The 18,113-nt window shown below is 37.3% G+C and overlaps 2 protein-coding genes and 1 long non-coding RNA gene across 3 annotated transcripts in view; all 3 read left to right on the forward strand.

The window, feature by feature from the left end:
* Positions 1–18,113, forward strand: part of LOC134670121 (uncharacterized) — a 385,516-nt gene that overhangs the window by 186,809 nt on the left and 180,594 nt on the right. The window lies entirely within an intron of this gene.
* On the forward strand, positions 450–3,091 carry LOC134669843 (ecdysone oxidase-like). The gene is made up of 3 exons (XM_063527461.1): positions 450–591; positions 1,150–1,283; positions 1,552–3,091. Exons 1-3 carry the CDS (start codon positions 450–452, stop codon positions 3,079–3,081), a joined length of 1,806 nt encoding a protein of 601 aa, XP_063383531.1. The 3' UTR covers positions 3,082–3,091.
* Positions 8,295–10,987, forward strand: LOC134669844 (ecdysone oxidase-like). Its single transcript, XM_063527462.1, has 3 exons — positions 8,295–8,436; positions 9,127–9,260; positions 9,448–10,987. The coding sequence occupies exons 1-3, from the start codon at positions 8,295–8,297 to the stop codon at positions 10,975–10,977; spliced, it is 1,806 nt and encodes a 601-aa protein (XP_063383532.1). The 3' UTR covers positions 10,978–10,987.

The following is an 18,113-nucleotide window of genomic DNA, read 5'->3' on the forward strand; positions in this document are numbered from 1 at the left end:
TCCTTTGTTCTACTTCTATATTATCAGCATATTATAACACTTACTTAAGTATTTCGGCATTGGCAGTTGTTTTGTTGTGTACTTAAAATTTGCATTTACTTAGTATTTAAACTGGAACCCGCCCCTGCTTCGCACGGGTTAACAAATATATTACACACTTAAACCTTCCTCAAGACTATTCTCTCTCTCTCGACTCTATTAATAAGTGAAAATCGCATGAAAATCCGTTCAGTAGTTTTTGAATTTATCGCGAACATAGGTACAAACAGTTTGTTCGTAAGTATTTAAACAAACTCACAAACAGACAGACGCGGCAGGGGAATTTGTTTTATAAGGTGTAGTGATACGTATACGATACGTGTCTCGAAAAACGGCCTGCACTTTTTTGACAAGATAATCCGTGGTGTCCCAGTCGGTCCACGTCTGTGCCATGTTGTTATTGTTTACAGATGTCTATATTAGACCTATTTATATCATCGTTGGAGGTGGCACTGATTCCACAAGTGGTGAAATTGATACAGCTCGCGCTAGCCGCTCTCACGGTTCTGCATCTCGGCGCCGACAACTATCCGCCACAGGCAACGGTCTCCGGTAAGTACTGTGAATGCCCTACGGCGCGATTCGAGAAATGAATTAGAGATTCACTAGATATGAAATACATAGTAAAGATAGGTATGTGACGTCCCACGGGTAAAGGTACCTTATGGCGGTTGGAGCTTACGGTATTATTAACGCCATTATTATAAGTAATAAAACCCAAAAAAAAATAACAACATTAACGTGACGTTTAGTCGCTGATTTTTATAGAATTATTGTAATTCTTTAAAAAATATACAGTATTATCAGTGGGGAGACACTCCTGACTTCGGTCGAACTCGGCTCCGTTCGGCTCAGCATTGCTCCGAGGAATTATTAGGGTTGGCACCACTTGACTTCCTTTTGCGTGCACGACCACAGATAAGATAATCACTTGAATTTTGACAACCCTAAATAGCCGAAAGGGATAGTGCCACATATTAGAAAGGGATAACATGATTCGACCCTGAACCGCTGTCAAACTTCGGGTTTGTAGGAAGTGTCCTTTCTGTGCGGTAGTACTATTATTTCTTCTGTGGTATTATAATGAATAATGACCTTAATTATACACAGATGGAGATCAGTTTGACTTTATCGTGGTGGGCGCTGGGTCGTCTGGCGCGGTGGTCGCCGCCCGCCTTTCCGAGATAGCTGACTGGAAGGTGCTGCTCATCGAAGCCGGAGACAACCCACCTATTGACTCTGTGGTAGGTTACGCTGATAATACCGACAGATACTTAATAACCCCACCAAGTTTAACCAAAAATGTCTGTGCCTTAGAAGTAAAGCATAATCATAATCATTTATTTGTCGCAATCCACCATGGTGGTGTTTTAAATTTAAATGAGTACAGCCAGGCGTGGCAACAGTTACAAAACGAATACGCAAAAACTAGAGTTTTCGAAGTCTAGTACTTAATTGTGAAATATAGCTTGTTCTTGTTGCACTTTGTTATAGCAAACTTCCCTATTCCAGATTCCCGGTTTGTTTCCTTTTGTGGACTACTCTATGGCTGACTGGAACTACTACAGCGAAGATGACGGGTATTCCGTCCAGGCTCATAAGACGAAAACCATCCATTTAACTAGAGGCAAGATGCTTGGGGGTTGCAGTGGCGCCAATTATATGTACTACGTGCGAGGCAATAAGGCCGACTACGAGCAATGGGTCGACCTGGGTGGCGATGGATGGGATTGGGACAATGTCACTTACTACTTCAAAAAGAGCGAAGGTCTTAACAGCTCAGAGATCATGAACTCAGATTCTGCTGATCTGCACAATACTGATGGCCCCTTGGGAATTACACGGCCGACTTGGGATGAAGATACTGAAAATTATCTCGAGGCTTTCGGTGAGAAGCATAAAATCCTCGTCGATACGAATGGCTACGAGCAGATTGGTTATTCACTACCACAGTACACGATTGCTGACAAAATACGACAGAGCACCGCAGTGGCGTTCCTCAGACCAATCAAAGATCGAGAAAATCTATTTGTCCTCAAAAACACCTTATGCACTAAAATACTTTTCGATGAAACTATGACAGCTACCGGCGTACAAGTGAAATTACCAAACGGAGAAACGATAAGTCTTTACGCTACTAAAGAAGTTATCCTCTCCGCAGGTGCTATAAATACTCCTCAGCTATTAATGTTGTCGGGAATTGGACCTAAAGACCATTTGACTGAAAAAGGTATTGAAGTATTGTTAGACGCACCATTAGTCGGTCAAAACTTACAAGACCATGGATATGCAACGGTAATACTAACGGCTAAAAAAGGAATCCAATCAGTAACTCAGAACCTTGAAGTTTTTACAAACTTAGACCAATTTCCGACACCTACCATATACGGGTTTGCTGCTCTATCAAACACCAGCACAGTTCCAGAATACCAGGCACAGGTGTTCCCACTTCCAGCTGGCACAATTATCTCGACGTTGATCTGTTCTTACGTATTTGGCCTGGACGATACGATCTGCAAAGCTGTTGCACTGGCGGGCCAGGAGCAGGAAACTCTTTTCACGACAATAACACTTCTGCATCCGGATTCCAGAGGATACGTCGAGTTGAGCGAAAACGATCCCGAAGTCGCTCCAAATATATTCCTCAATTACTATGCAAATGACACAGATTTGGAGAATCATGCAAAATATTTAGAGGACTACTTGGATGTTTTAAATAGCACGTATATGATGAGCTTGAATTCTGAAGTTGTAAATCTGCAGGTACCTCAGTGTGTTGACATAGAATTTAATACTCATGATTACTGGAAATGCCACATCTTGAACTCTGCCTCAACTCAGTGGCACCCAGCGGGGACTTGTCCAATGGGTGTTGAAGGAGAGAGTGTCGTAGATGCTGAATTGAGGGTATGGGGTATTACAGGGCTAAGGATTGCCGACGCGAGTATCATGCCGACTATAACTAGTGGCAACACTAATGCTCCCTGTATAATGATTGGAGAAAAACTGGCTGATATGATTAAACAAACATATGGTCAATAAAAGCACAAATTTTGCAAGTTACTGCGTGACCCAAGAGTTGATAGGCGAAGCGAAGAATAACTTTTCTTGGCGTACCTAAGTATGGAATTTGTACTGTTTTTACTAGACCAATAAATTTAAGTATTAATAACTTATGATTTTTATTCCGACTCTCTAAACCAGGGGTCTCCAGTTAGGGCTGAACTCCTGGAGCCTGGCTCCCGCGGACCGGACAGTTTGGGTGTCGGTGGGCCGAATTGAAAAGTTGTATCTTAAGATCTAGATACTCGTAGGTGGAACCGCAGACTAAGCACTATACTGGACTGGCTGAGATGTAGGATCAGTATCGCCTTTATACGCGCCACCAGCATGTGCATCCGAGGCACACGCCACCGCATTAAGTCCACTGCCAAGTGGCTTCGGTTCGACGACGGTGCCGCCCTTCCACACATCGATTGAAACCCCTTATTAACCCTAAATTTTTCAATGTTGTATATGTATTATTATACTTATATTAAAATATACTAGGTGGATTTTAATAAACCAATAGGGCATAAAAGGATGCTACTACCTTAAATAAAATTTTACCTACTTTATGTTGAAGGAAAAATGGGTTTAGTACCTAATATGACCTTGTTACATTTCGGATACGCATTTATAAGACCATCTATATTTTTAATTAAAAAAATTAGTAAGTTATACGTAGCAATGTACAAATTGCAGAACATTCCCAAAAAGCGGAAACGTTCTCGAGAATGTTCTCAAAACATTCCTGCAAGATATTTAGAAATTATTGTTCCGCCATCATGAATTTTTTACAAAAAAATGTTTTCACAGGAACTCCCGCTCCCTCTATCTCCCGCCATGCCAAATCTCAGCGCGCTCGGACCAACTTGAAAAAAATAAAACAAAAGTCGGCCATTTTGATTTTTTTTAATGCAGTTTGTTTTATCTCGGGGCCCTCAATGACATTTGGTCGAGCACCTCCCACCTATCACGCACCGTTTAAAAGTTGCCATACAAAATAAAAGTGGCCAGTTTTCCCGCAATAGTAGCATTTTTCAAAAAAAAAATTTCGTAGGTATCTAGGGGACTCCGATATTCCGTGACCAAAATTTCAGCGCTGGTGACCAAAACTGGAAAAAATAAAAAAAAAATTCGGCCATATTGAAAAAAAATGGCGGCGTCAAAAACTGCCAGGGTCCCTCTATGACATTTGGTCGAGCACCCTCCATCTAGGTCTGACCGTTTGGCCGGCCCGTCATACATTTTTCTGACCGGACGCGGTAGACCAAAAGTCGGAATTTTCTGGGGGTAAGGACTACACCTAAACTATCGTGAATATTCATGGTATAAACTACGATAAATAAATAAATTCTCGTTCTCGAGAACATTCTCAGAAGTTACCGAGAAATTCTCATGTGGAAAGTTTCGCAACTTTGGAAAGTTCTCGTGAGTGCATTGCTAGTTTAATACGTGTTCTTACTATTTGGACAGATGGCAATTTTATAATTAGCTAAGTATTAAACGTGAAAAATAGAATAAAGCATTAATCCGTGAAATCCATAGCTGTATTATCTTATTAGAAATACCAGAATACTTATTTGGCAGCTGTTGTGTAGGTGTACTAAGAATTTAAATTAAGCACCTATTTGTACAAGTGTAAAACAATTAGGTAGGCATAGTATAATATAATCTTATAAAGTCAATTGCAGTTTTAGTAACCAAAGACGCGGCCAAGAAGGAGGACCTCATATAAAGAAATGGTAAGTTTTTTTAGGCAAAATCATATTTTTGAAAAATGAGTTTTTTTATCAAAATTCAGTCTCCACGCCGACTTTGTTTTAAAATAATATTTCTAGTATTTGTTGTTTTTTTAATTTATCCATACATCTATAGTATAGCCTAACTTTTTTTAAAACTTGCACAACAATCTATTATACTATAGCTATATCTATACATAGTTGTGCAAGTCTGTGGAGCTTTTTTTAAAAAGTTAGGAAATTTCTGGAAATTTCGATCAATTCACAAAAAAAAATATCTTTTCACTTAGGAAATAGAAATACTACCAAAAAAAGTGATTTGTTCCTAAACATTTTTAAAAGGAATTTTGCGAAATTTTGCAAACGTCTGCTCATTAATTAGTAAACAGTTACCCACTATATATGGATATAAGGGCAAAAAATGGTTCGAATAACCTTCGATATTTTACTCTCCGTTACCTTCCCATTTCCCATTGCTTGGTTTAAGATAATTACATCATAAAACTTCTTGGTCCCGTGGAAACTTAGATCGTAAGTTTCTGTGGTAAGTAAGTATATTTATTTATATGTATCATACATTTAATTCAAAATAAAAAATGTATTCTGCAGGAAAGTAGCTACTATCATGGTTATGATGGTATTAATTTTTAATTTTGACATGATTTTGACGACGCTTCCACGCACCTTGGGTGTCATCACTGATTTAATCAATTGCTCTATTACTACATCCACTTTCCCATCGTTATGGAAGACAGCTGTTGTACGTCCTATTCCAAAAACAAATGATCCAAATGACCTAAAAGATTTTCGACCTATAAGTATATTGCCTTACTTGTCAAAAATTTTAGAGAAAGTGGTCTATGACCAAGTATCCAAGTACTTGGAATATAATAACATTTTACCCGAAATGCAGTCGGGCTTTAGGCGAGGACGTAGCACTAGCACAGCGCTTCATGATGTAGTAGACGAAGTTCTAGCTGGCCAAGACACGGGCAAAGGCACTATTTTGGTGCTGCTTGACTTTTCGAGAGCTTTTGACTGCATTAATATTCCACTTCTTTTGGCAAAGCTACATTATTATGGTTTTAATTACCGCACTATCGAATGGTTCGAGAGCTACTTTAAGAACAGGAAACAGTTGGTCAAAATAACTCGTAGTGACGGTAGCTCTATATCATCTGAGCCAATACCTGTGACAAGAGGCGTCCCGCAGGGTTCTATTTTGGGTCCCTTGCTCTTCATTTTGTACAGTGCCGACATCATCCAATGCATTAATCATTGTAAATACCAGTTATATGCGGATGATCTCCAAATATATTTTTCTTTCTTTCCCAACGACACGGACTCAGCAGTCGCTAACATAAACTCTGATCTTAAACGTATTTCAGAATGGGCCTCTAAAAACTGCCTGGTTCTAAACCCTATAAAGTCCAAATACATGATCCTGGGTTCACCGCACCAGACAAACTCTATAACAGCCTGTAATCCTGTAATAGAAATGAATGGTATGAATGTGGCTCCAGTTACCGAAGCGAGAAATCTTGGTCTTTTGATGGATAGTAACCTCCGTTTCGAAGGTCACATTGCTGAAATATTCCGGTACTGTATGTACCGTCTAAAAGTTTTATACAACGTTCGTGAATTTCTGAGTGTCGATCTGCGAGTGAGACTATGCGAAGCCCTTATTATATCGAAATTAAATTACTGTATTACTGTATATGGGCCTTGCCTCTTGGCGCGCTCGCAGCGCTGCATTCAGAGGATCCAAAACGCATGTGCCAGGTTTTGTTACAATATTCCCCCGCGGACTCATGTCACTCCATTTATAAATAACGGTAACTGTCTCAAAATGCTACCACGTCAGGAACTAATGTTGGCATGCTTACTGTTTGATGTAATAAACACTCAGACTCCAAGCTATCTATACAAAAAATTGGTTTGGTCAACAAACAGAAGCTGTCACTCAGTTAGAGCCCCGCGTATTCTGATGCTGCAGCCTCAAAAATACCGGGCTGCTGCCTTTAGGGGAAGTTTTAGGTATAGTGCTACAAAGTGTTGGAATAACATACCGCCACCAATCCGTATATTAAAAAGTAAACCTCAATTTAAAAAAAAATTACGCCAATACTTACTAGAAACACAAAAACGAAATGCTTAAACTTAACCCCACCCCTCACACCATTACCTGCCATTACCTGCCGTTACCTACCTATATCTATCGCCGCCTGTCCACTTGCGTTCACATCATATTAATCTCATAATACTTAATTACTACAAGTAAGTATTTAACTATACGTCATGCTTTGTACACACACACACACATACACACACACCGTTCCTCGACACACATTATGTATTATTCTATTTTTATTTTTATTTTTTATTTTTTTTCAATTATTTATAATATCCACAATTACAATTGTACAAATACATATAGATACATATATATATATATATATATATATATATATATATATATATATATATATATAATTTTAATTTTAAATATAATTTTAATTTTAATTATATATATTTCATACATACATCGACCAGCGCTGCACTGGTCGTTCATAACTGTAGGTTTATTTAAGGTCCTGACGGAAGATCAGCGCTGCGGTCTCCGCAGTATTTATGCTGAGTCAGCGCCTATTCTTTACCACAACACATGACCCTCTACTTAAAATATGTCAAATATGTAAATTGCTATTACTGCTATTGTAGTGTAAAATTGTATGTTGCATTTTTCTTTTTTTTTATCTCTTGTCAACTTTCTTTTTGTCTCTTGTTATTATTTATTGTGTCAAAAAGCATGTAAGTTGTGGTTGAATAAAGATTTTATCTATCTATCTATCTATCTATCTATCATATAGGTGTGACATGAAAAATACATAGCAACAGTTATAACATTATATGTTTAAATACATGTTACACAGCTACGTTTTGAAGAGTGACGTTAGCTTACTATTTGCTCAGATGCCGCTACGTTAAAAGATCACGCTCGCGCTCAGATGTATGATGATGATGTATGCAGAAAACAGTTTTCATTAAAACTGTTCAAAAGTTCGACGGAATCTATAAGGTCCCTAGTTGACTACGGAACCTTAAAACGAAAGTTATTATAGTAATAGGCTAGTAAAATTAGATAAAAATTTTTTTTTGAGGTATTAATTCCCAGCATGCTCCGAGTTGGGTTTAATTCTTGGAAATAATCTAAGTCCGCCGAGACTCGACTAAGGAGTAAGACTTCACATAGAAGTTTTAACAAAAAAGTAAGGATAAATATAACGTCGGTAATATGCGAGATGACTGACACTGCGCCCATTGTTGCCACCTTCATCCTAGTTTCTTCGCCTAATTAGCGCAACTCATGGAAGACTCGCGATTCAGCAAACTGGCATACGCCTTCGCGACATTTTCGCTAGGTTTAGACACACCAATACTAGCTATAGATTTTGTTGTTATTGTTTACAGATGTCTATATTAGACCTATTTATATCATCGTTGGAGGTGGCACTGATTCCCGGAGTGGTCAAATTGATACAGCTCGCGCTAGCCGCTCTCACGGTTCTGCATCTCGGCTCCGACAACTACCCGCCACAGGCAACTGTGTCCAGTAAGTATCGTGAATGCTCTAGTCCGACACTGCTCCAATAGTTGCCACTTTAAATCTGAATTCCTTGCCAAATAAGTCTCAAACAGACTGTGCTGTCACAAAACGAATAAACAAACACTAGGCGTTTACACTTGGGAGCTCGAACAAAATATCGGAAAAATTAATTTTATTGTGTAACCTATCTAGCTATATTGTAAGTTTCGTGGAAAACGTTGGCATTGTTTTCGAGAACTAATAGTGGTAGGCATAGGCACGATGTACCTACCATTTATTGCATATTAATAAAACCTACCTAATAAATATTTCTTGTTAAGATTAGTATGGATATTTGTGTCGTAGGTAGGAACTGGTTTGTTATTTAAAACCTCTACTACTTACCTACTTGTAATTATGAGACTATTTTAATTGACGCTTTGAATCTATATTATACTTAAAAGACTATATCCGTTATTTATATATTGACAGAGAATACATACATTAACAATGGACGGTAGAGCCTTTTAATTTATATTCTTCACATGTTAGACCCTCCAGGCCTCCATTGACATTCAAGCCATAAGTAGAGAAAATGGAGTTAAAAAACCACTTTTACTCGAGTTGTTGACTAGTATGAATTTACAATATTTAAAAAAATGTAGACAGGTATGTAGGTACGGCTATATCATATAATTACCTTAAGATTATACACAGATGGAGATCAGTTTCACTTTATCGTGGTGGGCGCTGGGTCGTCTGGCGCGGTGGTCGCCGCCCGCCTTTCAGAGATAGCTGACTGGAAGGTGCTACTCATCGATGCAGGAGACAACCCACCTATCGACTCTGTGGTAGGTTATGCTGATAGACAGATACTAAATAACCCGACAAAGTTTAATTACAGGTTTCTGTGCCTGAGAATTAGAGCATAAAATTTCATGACAAATACGCAAAAACTAGAGTTTTTGAGTCTATATAGTAATTTTGAAATCTAGCTTGTTTGTTGCACCTGTTACATAGCAATATTCCCTATTCCAGATTCCCAGCTTATTTCCTTTTGTGGACTACTCAATGGCTGACTGGAATTACTACAGCGAAGATGACGGGTACTCCGTCCAGGCTCATAAGACGAAAACCATCCATTTAACTAGAGGCAAGATGCTTGGGGGTTGCAGTGGCGCCAATTATATGTACTACGTGCGAGGCAATAAGGCCGACTACAAGCAATGGGTCGACTTGGGAGGCGATGGATGGGATTGGGAAAATGTCACTTACTACTTTAAAAAGAGCGAAGGTCTTAAAAGTTCAGAGGTTTTGAACTCAGATTCTGGTAATCTGCACAATACTAATGGCCCCTTGGGAATTACACGGCCGACTTGGGATGAATCAACTGAAAAATATCTCAAGGCTTTTGGTGAGAAACATAAAATCCTTGTCGATACGAATGGCTTCGAGCAGATTGGTTATTCACTACCACAGTATACTATTTATGACAAAAAACGACAAAGCACCGCAGTGGCCTTCCTCAGACCAATCAAAGATCGAAAAAATCTATTTGTCCTCAAAAACACTTTATGCACAAAAATACTTTTCGATAAAACTAAGAGAGCTACCGGAGTACAAGTAAAATTACCAAACGGACAAACGATAAGTCTTTACGCTACTAAAGAAGTTATCCTCTCCGCAGGTGCTATAAATACTCCTCAGTTATTAATGTTGTCGGGAATTGGACCTAAAGACCATTTGATTGAAAAAGGTATTGAAGTATTGTTAGACTCACCATTAGTCGGTCAAAATTTACAAGACCACGGATATGCAACAGTAATACTAACGGCTAAAAAAGGAATCCAATCAGTACCTCAGAACCTTGAGATTTTTACAAATCTAGATCAATTTCCGACACCTACCATATACGGGTTTGCTGCTCTATCAAACACCAGCACAGTTCCAGAATACCAGGCACAGGTGTTCCCACTTCCAGCTGGGACAATTATCTCGACGTTGATCTGTTCTTACGTATTTGGCCTGGACGATAAGATCTGCAAAGCTGTCGCAACGGCGAGCCAGGAACAGGAAACTCTTTTCACGACAATAACACTTCTGCATCCAGATTCCAGAGGATACGTCGAGTTGAGCGAAAACAATCCTGAAGTCGCTCCAAAAATATTCCTCAATTACTTTGCAAATAAAACAGATTTGGAGAATCATGCAAAATATTTAGAGGACTACTTAGATGTTTTAAATAGCACGTATATGAAGAGCTTGAATTCTGAGGTTGTTAATCTGCAGGTACCTCAGTGTGTTGACATAGAATTTAATACTCATGATTACTGGAAATGCCACATCTTGAACTCGGCTTCAACTCAGTGGCACCCAGCGGGGACTTGTCCAATGGGTGTTGAAGGAGAGAGTGTCGTAGATGCTGAATTGAGGGTATGGGGTATTACAGGGCTAAGGATTGCCGACGCGAGTATCATGCCGACTATTACTAGTGGCAACACTAATGCTCCCTGTATAATGATCGGAGAAAAACTGACTGATATGATTAAACGAACATATGGTCAATAAAAGCACAAATTTTGCAAGTTCATGTGTGACCCAAGAGTTGACAGGTGAAGAATACCTATCTTGGGCATGTATGGAATTTTAACCAAAAATTTTTTTTTTTTGTTTTTTATTCCGACTCTCTAATCTAAACCACGTGCAAAAATGAAGCGTAGGTACTTATCCTTTACTTTTGCAAGTGGTTTTGTGTGCCATATGCCATATTCGTCCAGAAAGCGAAGAAGATTTTCGCTATCTGGACATATATGGCACTCTAGTCAGCAATGTAAAACATGGAATATATTTCGATTAATTAAAATTTCCCGCAGTCGAACTACAGGGGGGCCTATATGTACATTATACGAGTAAAACGCTAACGATGTCCACAAAATCTAAAAATATTAAGTGGAGTTGGAGTTTTTAGTTAGTAGGTAACTTAGGACTACGTACCTATGTAATTAAACACGCAAAATAATTTAAAATGTATACATTTACTAAAGACAACAAAAAACGTAGGTAAAAAAATATGTGGGAGTACCTAATGTATCACTTGTCTGTTGTTCATATCATATACCTAGGTAATTTATCCAAAATAAATAATTATAATTGAAACATTGAGCTACCTACCTATAAAAAAAAAGGTTCGAGTAAGATTTCTAAATCCACAAATAGGGCCCGATAAAGTTTCACTTTAATAAAGGCTTCTTTTAAATAAAACCACCCAAGGGAAATTATACCTCTAAGAAACAACCGTGATTATTGAAATATTATTGAAAAACTTTGTAGAACAGTTAGGTATAAATTAAGGGTCTCAGTATTTAATTATTATAAACAAAAGTCTACCGTTTTATTATACATTTGATGTCCAAAGGAAATGTACAAACACAGATTTGACAGAATTATATAGGTTGATTTGCGAAAGGTTTTTTGAAGTCCAAAACAAATAAAAACGAAATGAAACGAATCATTTTATTTAAAGAGTTAAAGGCATAATGTTGCTTATAACCCACAGACCACTTCAACCGCCTACTAGATGGAGCGCATAAGACAATCGAGGTCACACATGACAACATTCGTATGGGAGAGCGACCGTTTGCTTTAGCTAGTGATTATTACTTAGGTTAGGTAGGCGCAGCGTAGAGAACGAGCTGACAGCCGTAGGACTGAGCTGGAACGAGGCCAAGAAGACGGTTGCTTAAGACAGGAAAGCGTGGAAGGATCTTGTGGTGGCCCTATGCACCTCCAGGGTGCCCTAGGACAGACAACAACAACAACAACTTACATTTAATATAGACCGTCACAAAACTGACTCAACACACTTTTTCAAATCATATTTTTTTGATCGTCCTCATGACTATTGCAACTTAAAAAAAAGTAAATGGTACCTACACCTTTTTTTGGAAACCACAAACTTCGTATATTTTTAATTTCCTATTCGAGCGAAACGGTACGCACTGTAACTGTAAGCCGGTATCGAATGCCCCAGGCTGTGGGCTGGGTTCATTTACATAGCTATTGGATTCACTGACCATGCTAAAGGCTCGATAGAAGCACAAAGGTCATACTGACCTAATATTCTTGATTAACTCGTTTAACATGACTTAACATACACAGATGTGCTTTAATAACGGTAGGGTGACTAAACTAACTTTGCACCGACTTGAAAAGTGGGGGAGTGATAAAGTTTTTAGATTTTTCGATGTTTTTGAACTCTCTGTTTTTTAACAAAAGTTTTTGCTTTTCACAAAGCATCTTTATTCGTAAAAAATGCTTTCCACGCGATTTCACGATCGATCAGAAAGGGCGGCACGAGTACCTGCCATTATTGAAGTTACCTTTAAGGACGCGTACCTATCGAATGGAATTAGATATTTTATAGCACCATAACCGTATATATTTATGCGAGTATGGCGAACCGTAAACCCATGGCTGTAATAGGTCAGGTGCATTCCATCACAATAATGGCATATTCTACTTTTATAGAGCTATAGGTACACGAGTAGATGTTAACAAAGGATGTTTTTTATATCTTAACATTTAGAATAACCATGTATAAGATGCATTCTTAATGTTAATGAACTTCCAAAGTGGGATAATTTTGAAAATGTCAAATATCTATTATACTGTACTGCCTTGGTAAGCATTGCAGACTGCAGTAGCGTATAAGCGTTGATAAAGTGCATAGTGCTTCTGGTTTTGTAGACATCCCATATAACCATTCCAGTCGCAGAATCATCAAAGTGGTAACTAAATGTCAAATGTGTCGTAACAGAGTCCACACAATGTGTCTAGAATTGTTTCGAAACAAAGTGTCGTCGCCGTGTGTACACTTTTCCGTAACAAGGTGTCGACACATTTGTGTGCACTTTGCGTGCGGTTTGCGACTAAATCTGACAGCAAATTTGTGACAGCAAATGTCAATATAAAATACCTCTTGAAAACCAAGGTTTGTCAAACTACTATTATTGTCTCGTGTGCTCGTAATTCTAGTAAGTCATCATGGGCGATGCGAATGATAAAAATCGACCAAAACCATATAAACACCCAACACCTGTCAACCTTTTACAGAAAAGTTTTTAAAGAAATGCAATACGCTACTAGGTCAGGCAACGAATGCTCAAAAAAGTTGTAGAGGGAAATGCTCGGAACACAATTTTTGACTCCGTAACTTGGTTTGGACAAGTTAGGAGGTGAACATATCAAAAGTCCTCGGCCGTAGCCCTTGAGCGGGGGGGGAGAGAGGGGGCTTTGAAGATCCCATTTTCCGGTTTTTCGATTATATCTCGGAAACTATGCATCTTAGCGACATGGCCACTTATACAAAATGAAAGTTAATTTAATTTGTTACAAGTTTATTTAGTCAATTTTTTCCATATATTGAATAGTTTTTGAGATATCCGCTCTTGAAACTTTAATTAGGGCTCTCAATTTTATCTTGATCTCTACATCAGTGAAGGTGCTAGGCCGTGTTCCACAAAATTTAAAAACAATTTTTTTAGGGTTCCGTACCTCAAAAGGAAAAAATGGAACCCTTATAGGATCACTCGTGCGTCTGTATGTTTGTCCGTCTGTCACAGCCTATTTTCTCGGAAACTACTGGATCAATTAAGTTGAAATTTGGTACATATATGTAAATTAGGGACCCAAAGATGGACATGTAACGTAAACAAATTGATTTTATATCCAAAAAATGACCATTGCCCCCCCCCCTTTAACTCCGAAACTACTACGTCTTAAATTTTGAAAAAAATACACAAAATAGTCCTTTACCTATCACGATTATTAAGATGACAAGAAAACCTATTAGAAATGTGCAGCCAAGCGCGAGGCGGACTTAATGTACGGAACCCTTAATACGCGAGTCCGGCGCGCACTTGGCCGGTATTTTTTAAACTCCTCTTGACGCTTAACCGCTGAACCGATTTCGTTGAAATTTGGTATAGAAATAGTTTGCGTCCCGGAACAGGACATAGGATAGATCTTATAACCAAAATCATCTTTTGAAGGTGTGAAAAGTGGCGTGAAAATTTGTACGGAAAATCAATAACCGCTGAACCGATTTATATGAAATTTGGGATGGTCTACAATTCTACATCTTTGATTTAATTGAAAATGATAAAAAACATGACTTCAAACCTAAACTTAAACAGTAAGTATTAACTTCAAGAATTCAATTCTGAATTCCCCCCTGCACCACATTTCACACCTTTAAAGGATGATTTTTGAGATAACTTATTATGTCCTGTCTCGGGAATCAAAATATATGTGTACCTTTAAATTAAAACTGTTCAGCAGTTTAAGCGTGAAGAGGAGTTTAAAAGAAAGTATTTTAATAAGTTTATGTTTTTACTTCGGAATGGTGTCAATGTGATACCATAACTAAATTTGGTACTGTGAATGTATACGAAAACGATACCAAACATGGCCTCATAGCTTTACTGATGTAGAAGTCAAGATAAAATTGAGAGCCCTAAATTCTTATTACTTGGCCTAACTTGTGTAGAAGGAAAAGGAAAAATAAAAGTCTTCGGCAGGAATATAAGCATACATCGTTATCGCGGGAGCAAATATAAATTTATTAAAGAAGTGGTAAAACAGACTGCCCGTTTAGTAAAAACAGACCTTTCTGCCTACACATTATAAGCCTCCAAGAAGTTCATCATACATAGCACGAAGTTTTTGTTGCATAATGTTCATAAATCTTGCTTTACACTCTGTTAGTAAATAATGACCCGGAATCGACATATCAAATAAATATTCATGATTTATTTTGTACAACATTATTTAATTTTTGTTGATCTTAAGTGATTTTCGTAATATACGACATAAATTTTCTCTATGTTTTCTACTCTTAATCTGCGGCGTCGTGCAGTAAATATCCATTTTAATTGGCTAAATGATCTTTCGACTGCTACTGTTGTAATGGGTGCGTTTTTAAAACGACGGAAGTAATCAAATGTAGAACGATATATCGTTGAATCTAGTACTATCTCCTTCTCCGATATCAGTTCACACATTTTTTTCATAACTTCATATCCGGCATTTTTCTGCAAAACCACTTTGAACTTTTTTAAAATCTGTTTTCCATCTTTATTCAAAATTAATTTGGATATATGTTTGTATGTATTTTGTACTATGGTCAAACTTTCACTAAGAGATAGATTTTGGCACTGCAGTTTATTTATAGCATCTGGTATTACTTGCAGATACTTTGCTATGAAATTTACATCTTTTCGAACTTTTGCACTGAGTAAAGATTTTTTTGCTTTGACGATGCACTGTGCGTCTGAATTACGAAATGTGTCTATAACGCTTTTTATTTCATCAAAATACTTGTTGTAGTAAGTGGTAGCCTCGATCCATGTTCCCCAGCGAATAATTGTTGGGTTTGGAGGCAAAGGAATTCCATTAAACATTTCTCTTAATGCTTTTACTCTTTTCGGAGATTTGCGAAATACTTTCTTTACATTTGAAATTAATAGGTTAACTTCTGGAAAAAGAACACGAACTTGATCGGCAACTCTGTTAAGAGCATGGGCTTAACATGTAACATAGACAATGTTCGGAAAAAGTGTTTTCAAATTTCTGCCAGCTTTCAACATAAAAAACAGTCAAAAACAGAAATGACATTCGTATAGAGAAACGTTTATACCTACGACCTTAAAATGTATAATTATTTTATTGAATATCAATGCTATCTTACCTCCATACTTGACTTGATTGGTACTTAAAAAGATTACCTATTAGGTACGCAACCTTATCAGTCAATTTAGACATTTGTCAATCTTGACTGATCTTTATTTGTAACAACATAATCAAATAGAAGTTGCCTTTAAAATGCCTCGAAGGAAAATAACATGTGATGAATTTGTGGGGTTGTTTATACAGAATTATCCTGAGCTAGAGGCTCGCGATACAAATCTATTTTGCTCGAAGTGCAATATTAGTTTTTGTAAAACTAAATCTTCCGTGAAACGTCATTTTAACTCTGAAAGACACACTTCTCTCAAAAAAGATTTTAGGTTGGAACTGACAAAATTTCTAGTAAGCTGTAACATACCGTGGTCTCAAATAGAGAACCCTGTATTTAAAAATTTCATTGAAGATTGTGTATCTGGAAAATTTGAAAAAACTGTTCAGGTCCCTTCAGAATGTTTGCTGAGGCAGACTTGCGTGAATGAATTATACGACAAAGAGATGGATATAATTAGAGACGAATTAAAAGACGCGTATATATATGTAAGTGTTGATGAAACCACAGATGCTATAGGTCGTCAAATCGCTAACGTTATAGTAGGTGCTATGCTTGAAGATGATGTTGGAACTCCACACGTGCTGTCAAGCAAATGTTTAAATGAAACGAACAATATCAGTATAACTAATACTGTAAAAAATGCCCTGGATGATTTGTGGGGCCCTGGTCACAATAAGTATGACAAGGTGTTGTTGTTATTGACTGATGGTGTGGGGTATATGTTGAAAGCTGGCAGAAATTTGAAAACACTTTTTCCGAACATTGTCCATGTTACATGTTTAGCCCATGCTCTTAACAGAGTTGCCGATCAAGTTCGTGTTCTTTTTCCAGAAGTTAACCTATTAATTTCAAATGTAAAGAAAGTATTTCGCAAATCTCCGAAAAGAGTAAAAGCATTAAGAGAAATGTTTAATGGAATTCCTTTGCCTCCAAACCCAACAATTATTCGCTGGGGAACATGGATCGAGGCTACCACTTACTACAACAAGTATTTTGATGAAATAAAAAGCGTTATAGACACATTTCGTAATTCAGACGCACAGTGCATCGTCAAAGCAAAAAAATCTTTACTCAGTGCAAAAGTTCGAAAAGATGTAAATTTCATAGCAAAGTATCTGCAAGTAATACCAGATGCTATAAATAAACTGCAGTGCCAAAATCTATCTCTTAGTGAAAGTTTGACCATAGTACAAAATACATACAAACATATATCCAAATTAATTTTGAATAAAGATGGAAAACAGATTTTAAAAAAGTTCAAAGTGGTTTTGCAGAAAAATGCCGGATATGAAGTTATGAAAAAAATGTGTGAACTGATATCGGAGAAGGAGATAGTACTAGATTCAACGATATATCGTTCTACATTTGATTACTTCCGTCGTTTTAAAAACGCACCCATTACAACAGTAGCAGTCGAAAGATCATTTAGCCAATTAAAATGGATATTTACTGCACGACGCCGCAGATTAAGAGTAGAAAACATAGAGAAAATTTATGTCGTATATTACGAAAATCACTTAAGATCAACAAAAATTAAATAATGTTGTACAAAATAAATCATGAATATTTATTTGATATGTCGATTCCGGGTCATTATTTACTAACAGAGTGTAAAGCAAGATTTATGAACATTATGCAACAAAAACTTCGTGCTATGTATGATGAACTTCTTGGAGGCTTATAATGTGTAGGCAGAAAGGTCTGTTTTTACTAAACGGGCAGTCTGTTTTACCACTTCTTTAATAAATTTATATTTGCTCCCGCGATAACGATGTATGAATATAAGACACAAATATAATTTTTAGAGTTACTATTTCAATCATCAAACATAAACATACCTTGATTATATTATTCTAGTGAGATACGCATAGATAAACAAAAACATTAAAAAAATTACAAGGTCGAA

The sequence above is a fragment of the Cydia fagiglandana genome, chromosome 13 (assembly GCF_963556715.1).
Source record: "Cydia fagiglandana chromosome 13, ilCydFagi1.1, whole genome shotgun sequence".
Taxonomy (NCBI): domain Eukaryota; kingdom Metazoa; phylum Arthropoda; class Insecta; order Lepidoptera; family Tortricidae; genus Cydia; species Cydia fagiglandana.

What these genes read in the sequence shown, in the direction of transcription:
- LOC134669843 (XM_063527461.1), top strand. Translation starts at nt 450, where the DNA reads ATGTCTATATTAGACCTATTTATATCATCGTTGGAGGTGGCACTGATT. An exon ending in GCCACAGGCAACGGTCTCCG is followed by an intron (nt 592 to 1,149) that starts GTAAGTACTGTG and finishes AATTATACACAG; the next exon opens with ATGGAGATCAGTTTGACTTT. An exon ending in ACCCACCTATTGACTCTGTG is followed by an intron (nt 1,284 to 1,551) that starts GTAGGTTACGCT and finishes TCCCTATTCCAG; the next exon opens with ATTCCCGGTTTGTTTCCTTT.
- LOC134669844 (XM_063527462.1), top strand. Translation starts at nt 8,295, where the DNA reads ATGTCTATATTAGACCTATTTATATCATCGTTGGAGGTGGCACTGATT. An exon ending in GCCACAGGCAACTGTGTCCA is followed by an intron (nt 8,437 to 9,126) that starts GTAAGTATCGTG and finishes GATTATACACAG; the next exon opens with ATGGAGATCAGTTTCACTTT. An exon ending in ACCCACCTATCGACTCTGTG is followed by an intron (nt 9,261 to 9,447) that starts GTAGGTTATGCT and finishes TCCCTATTCCAG; the next exon opens with ATTCCCAGCTTATTTCCTTT.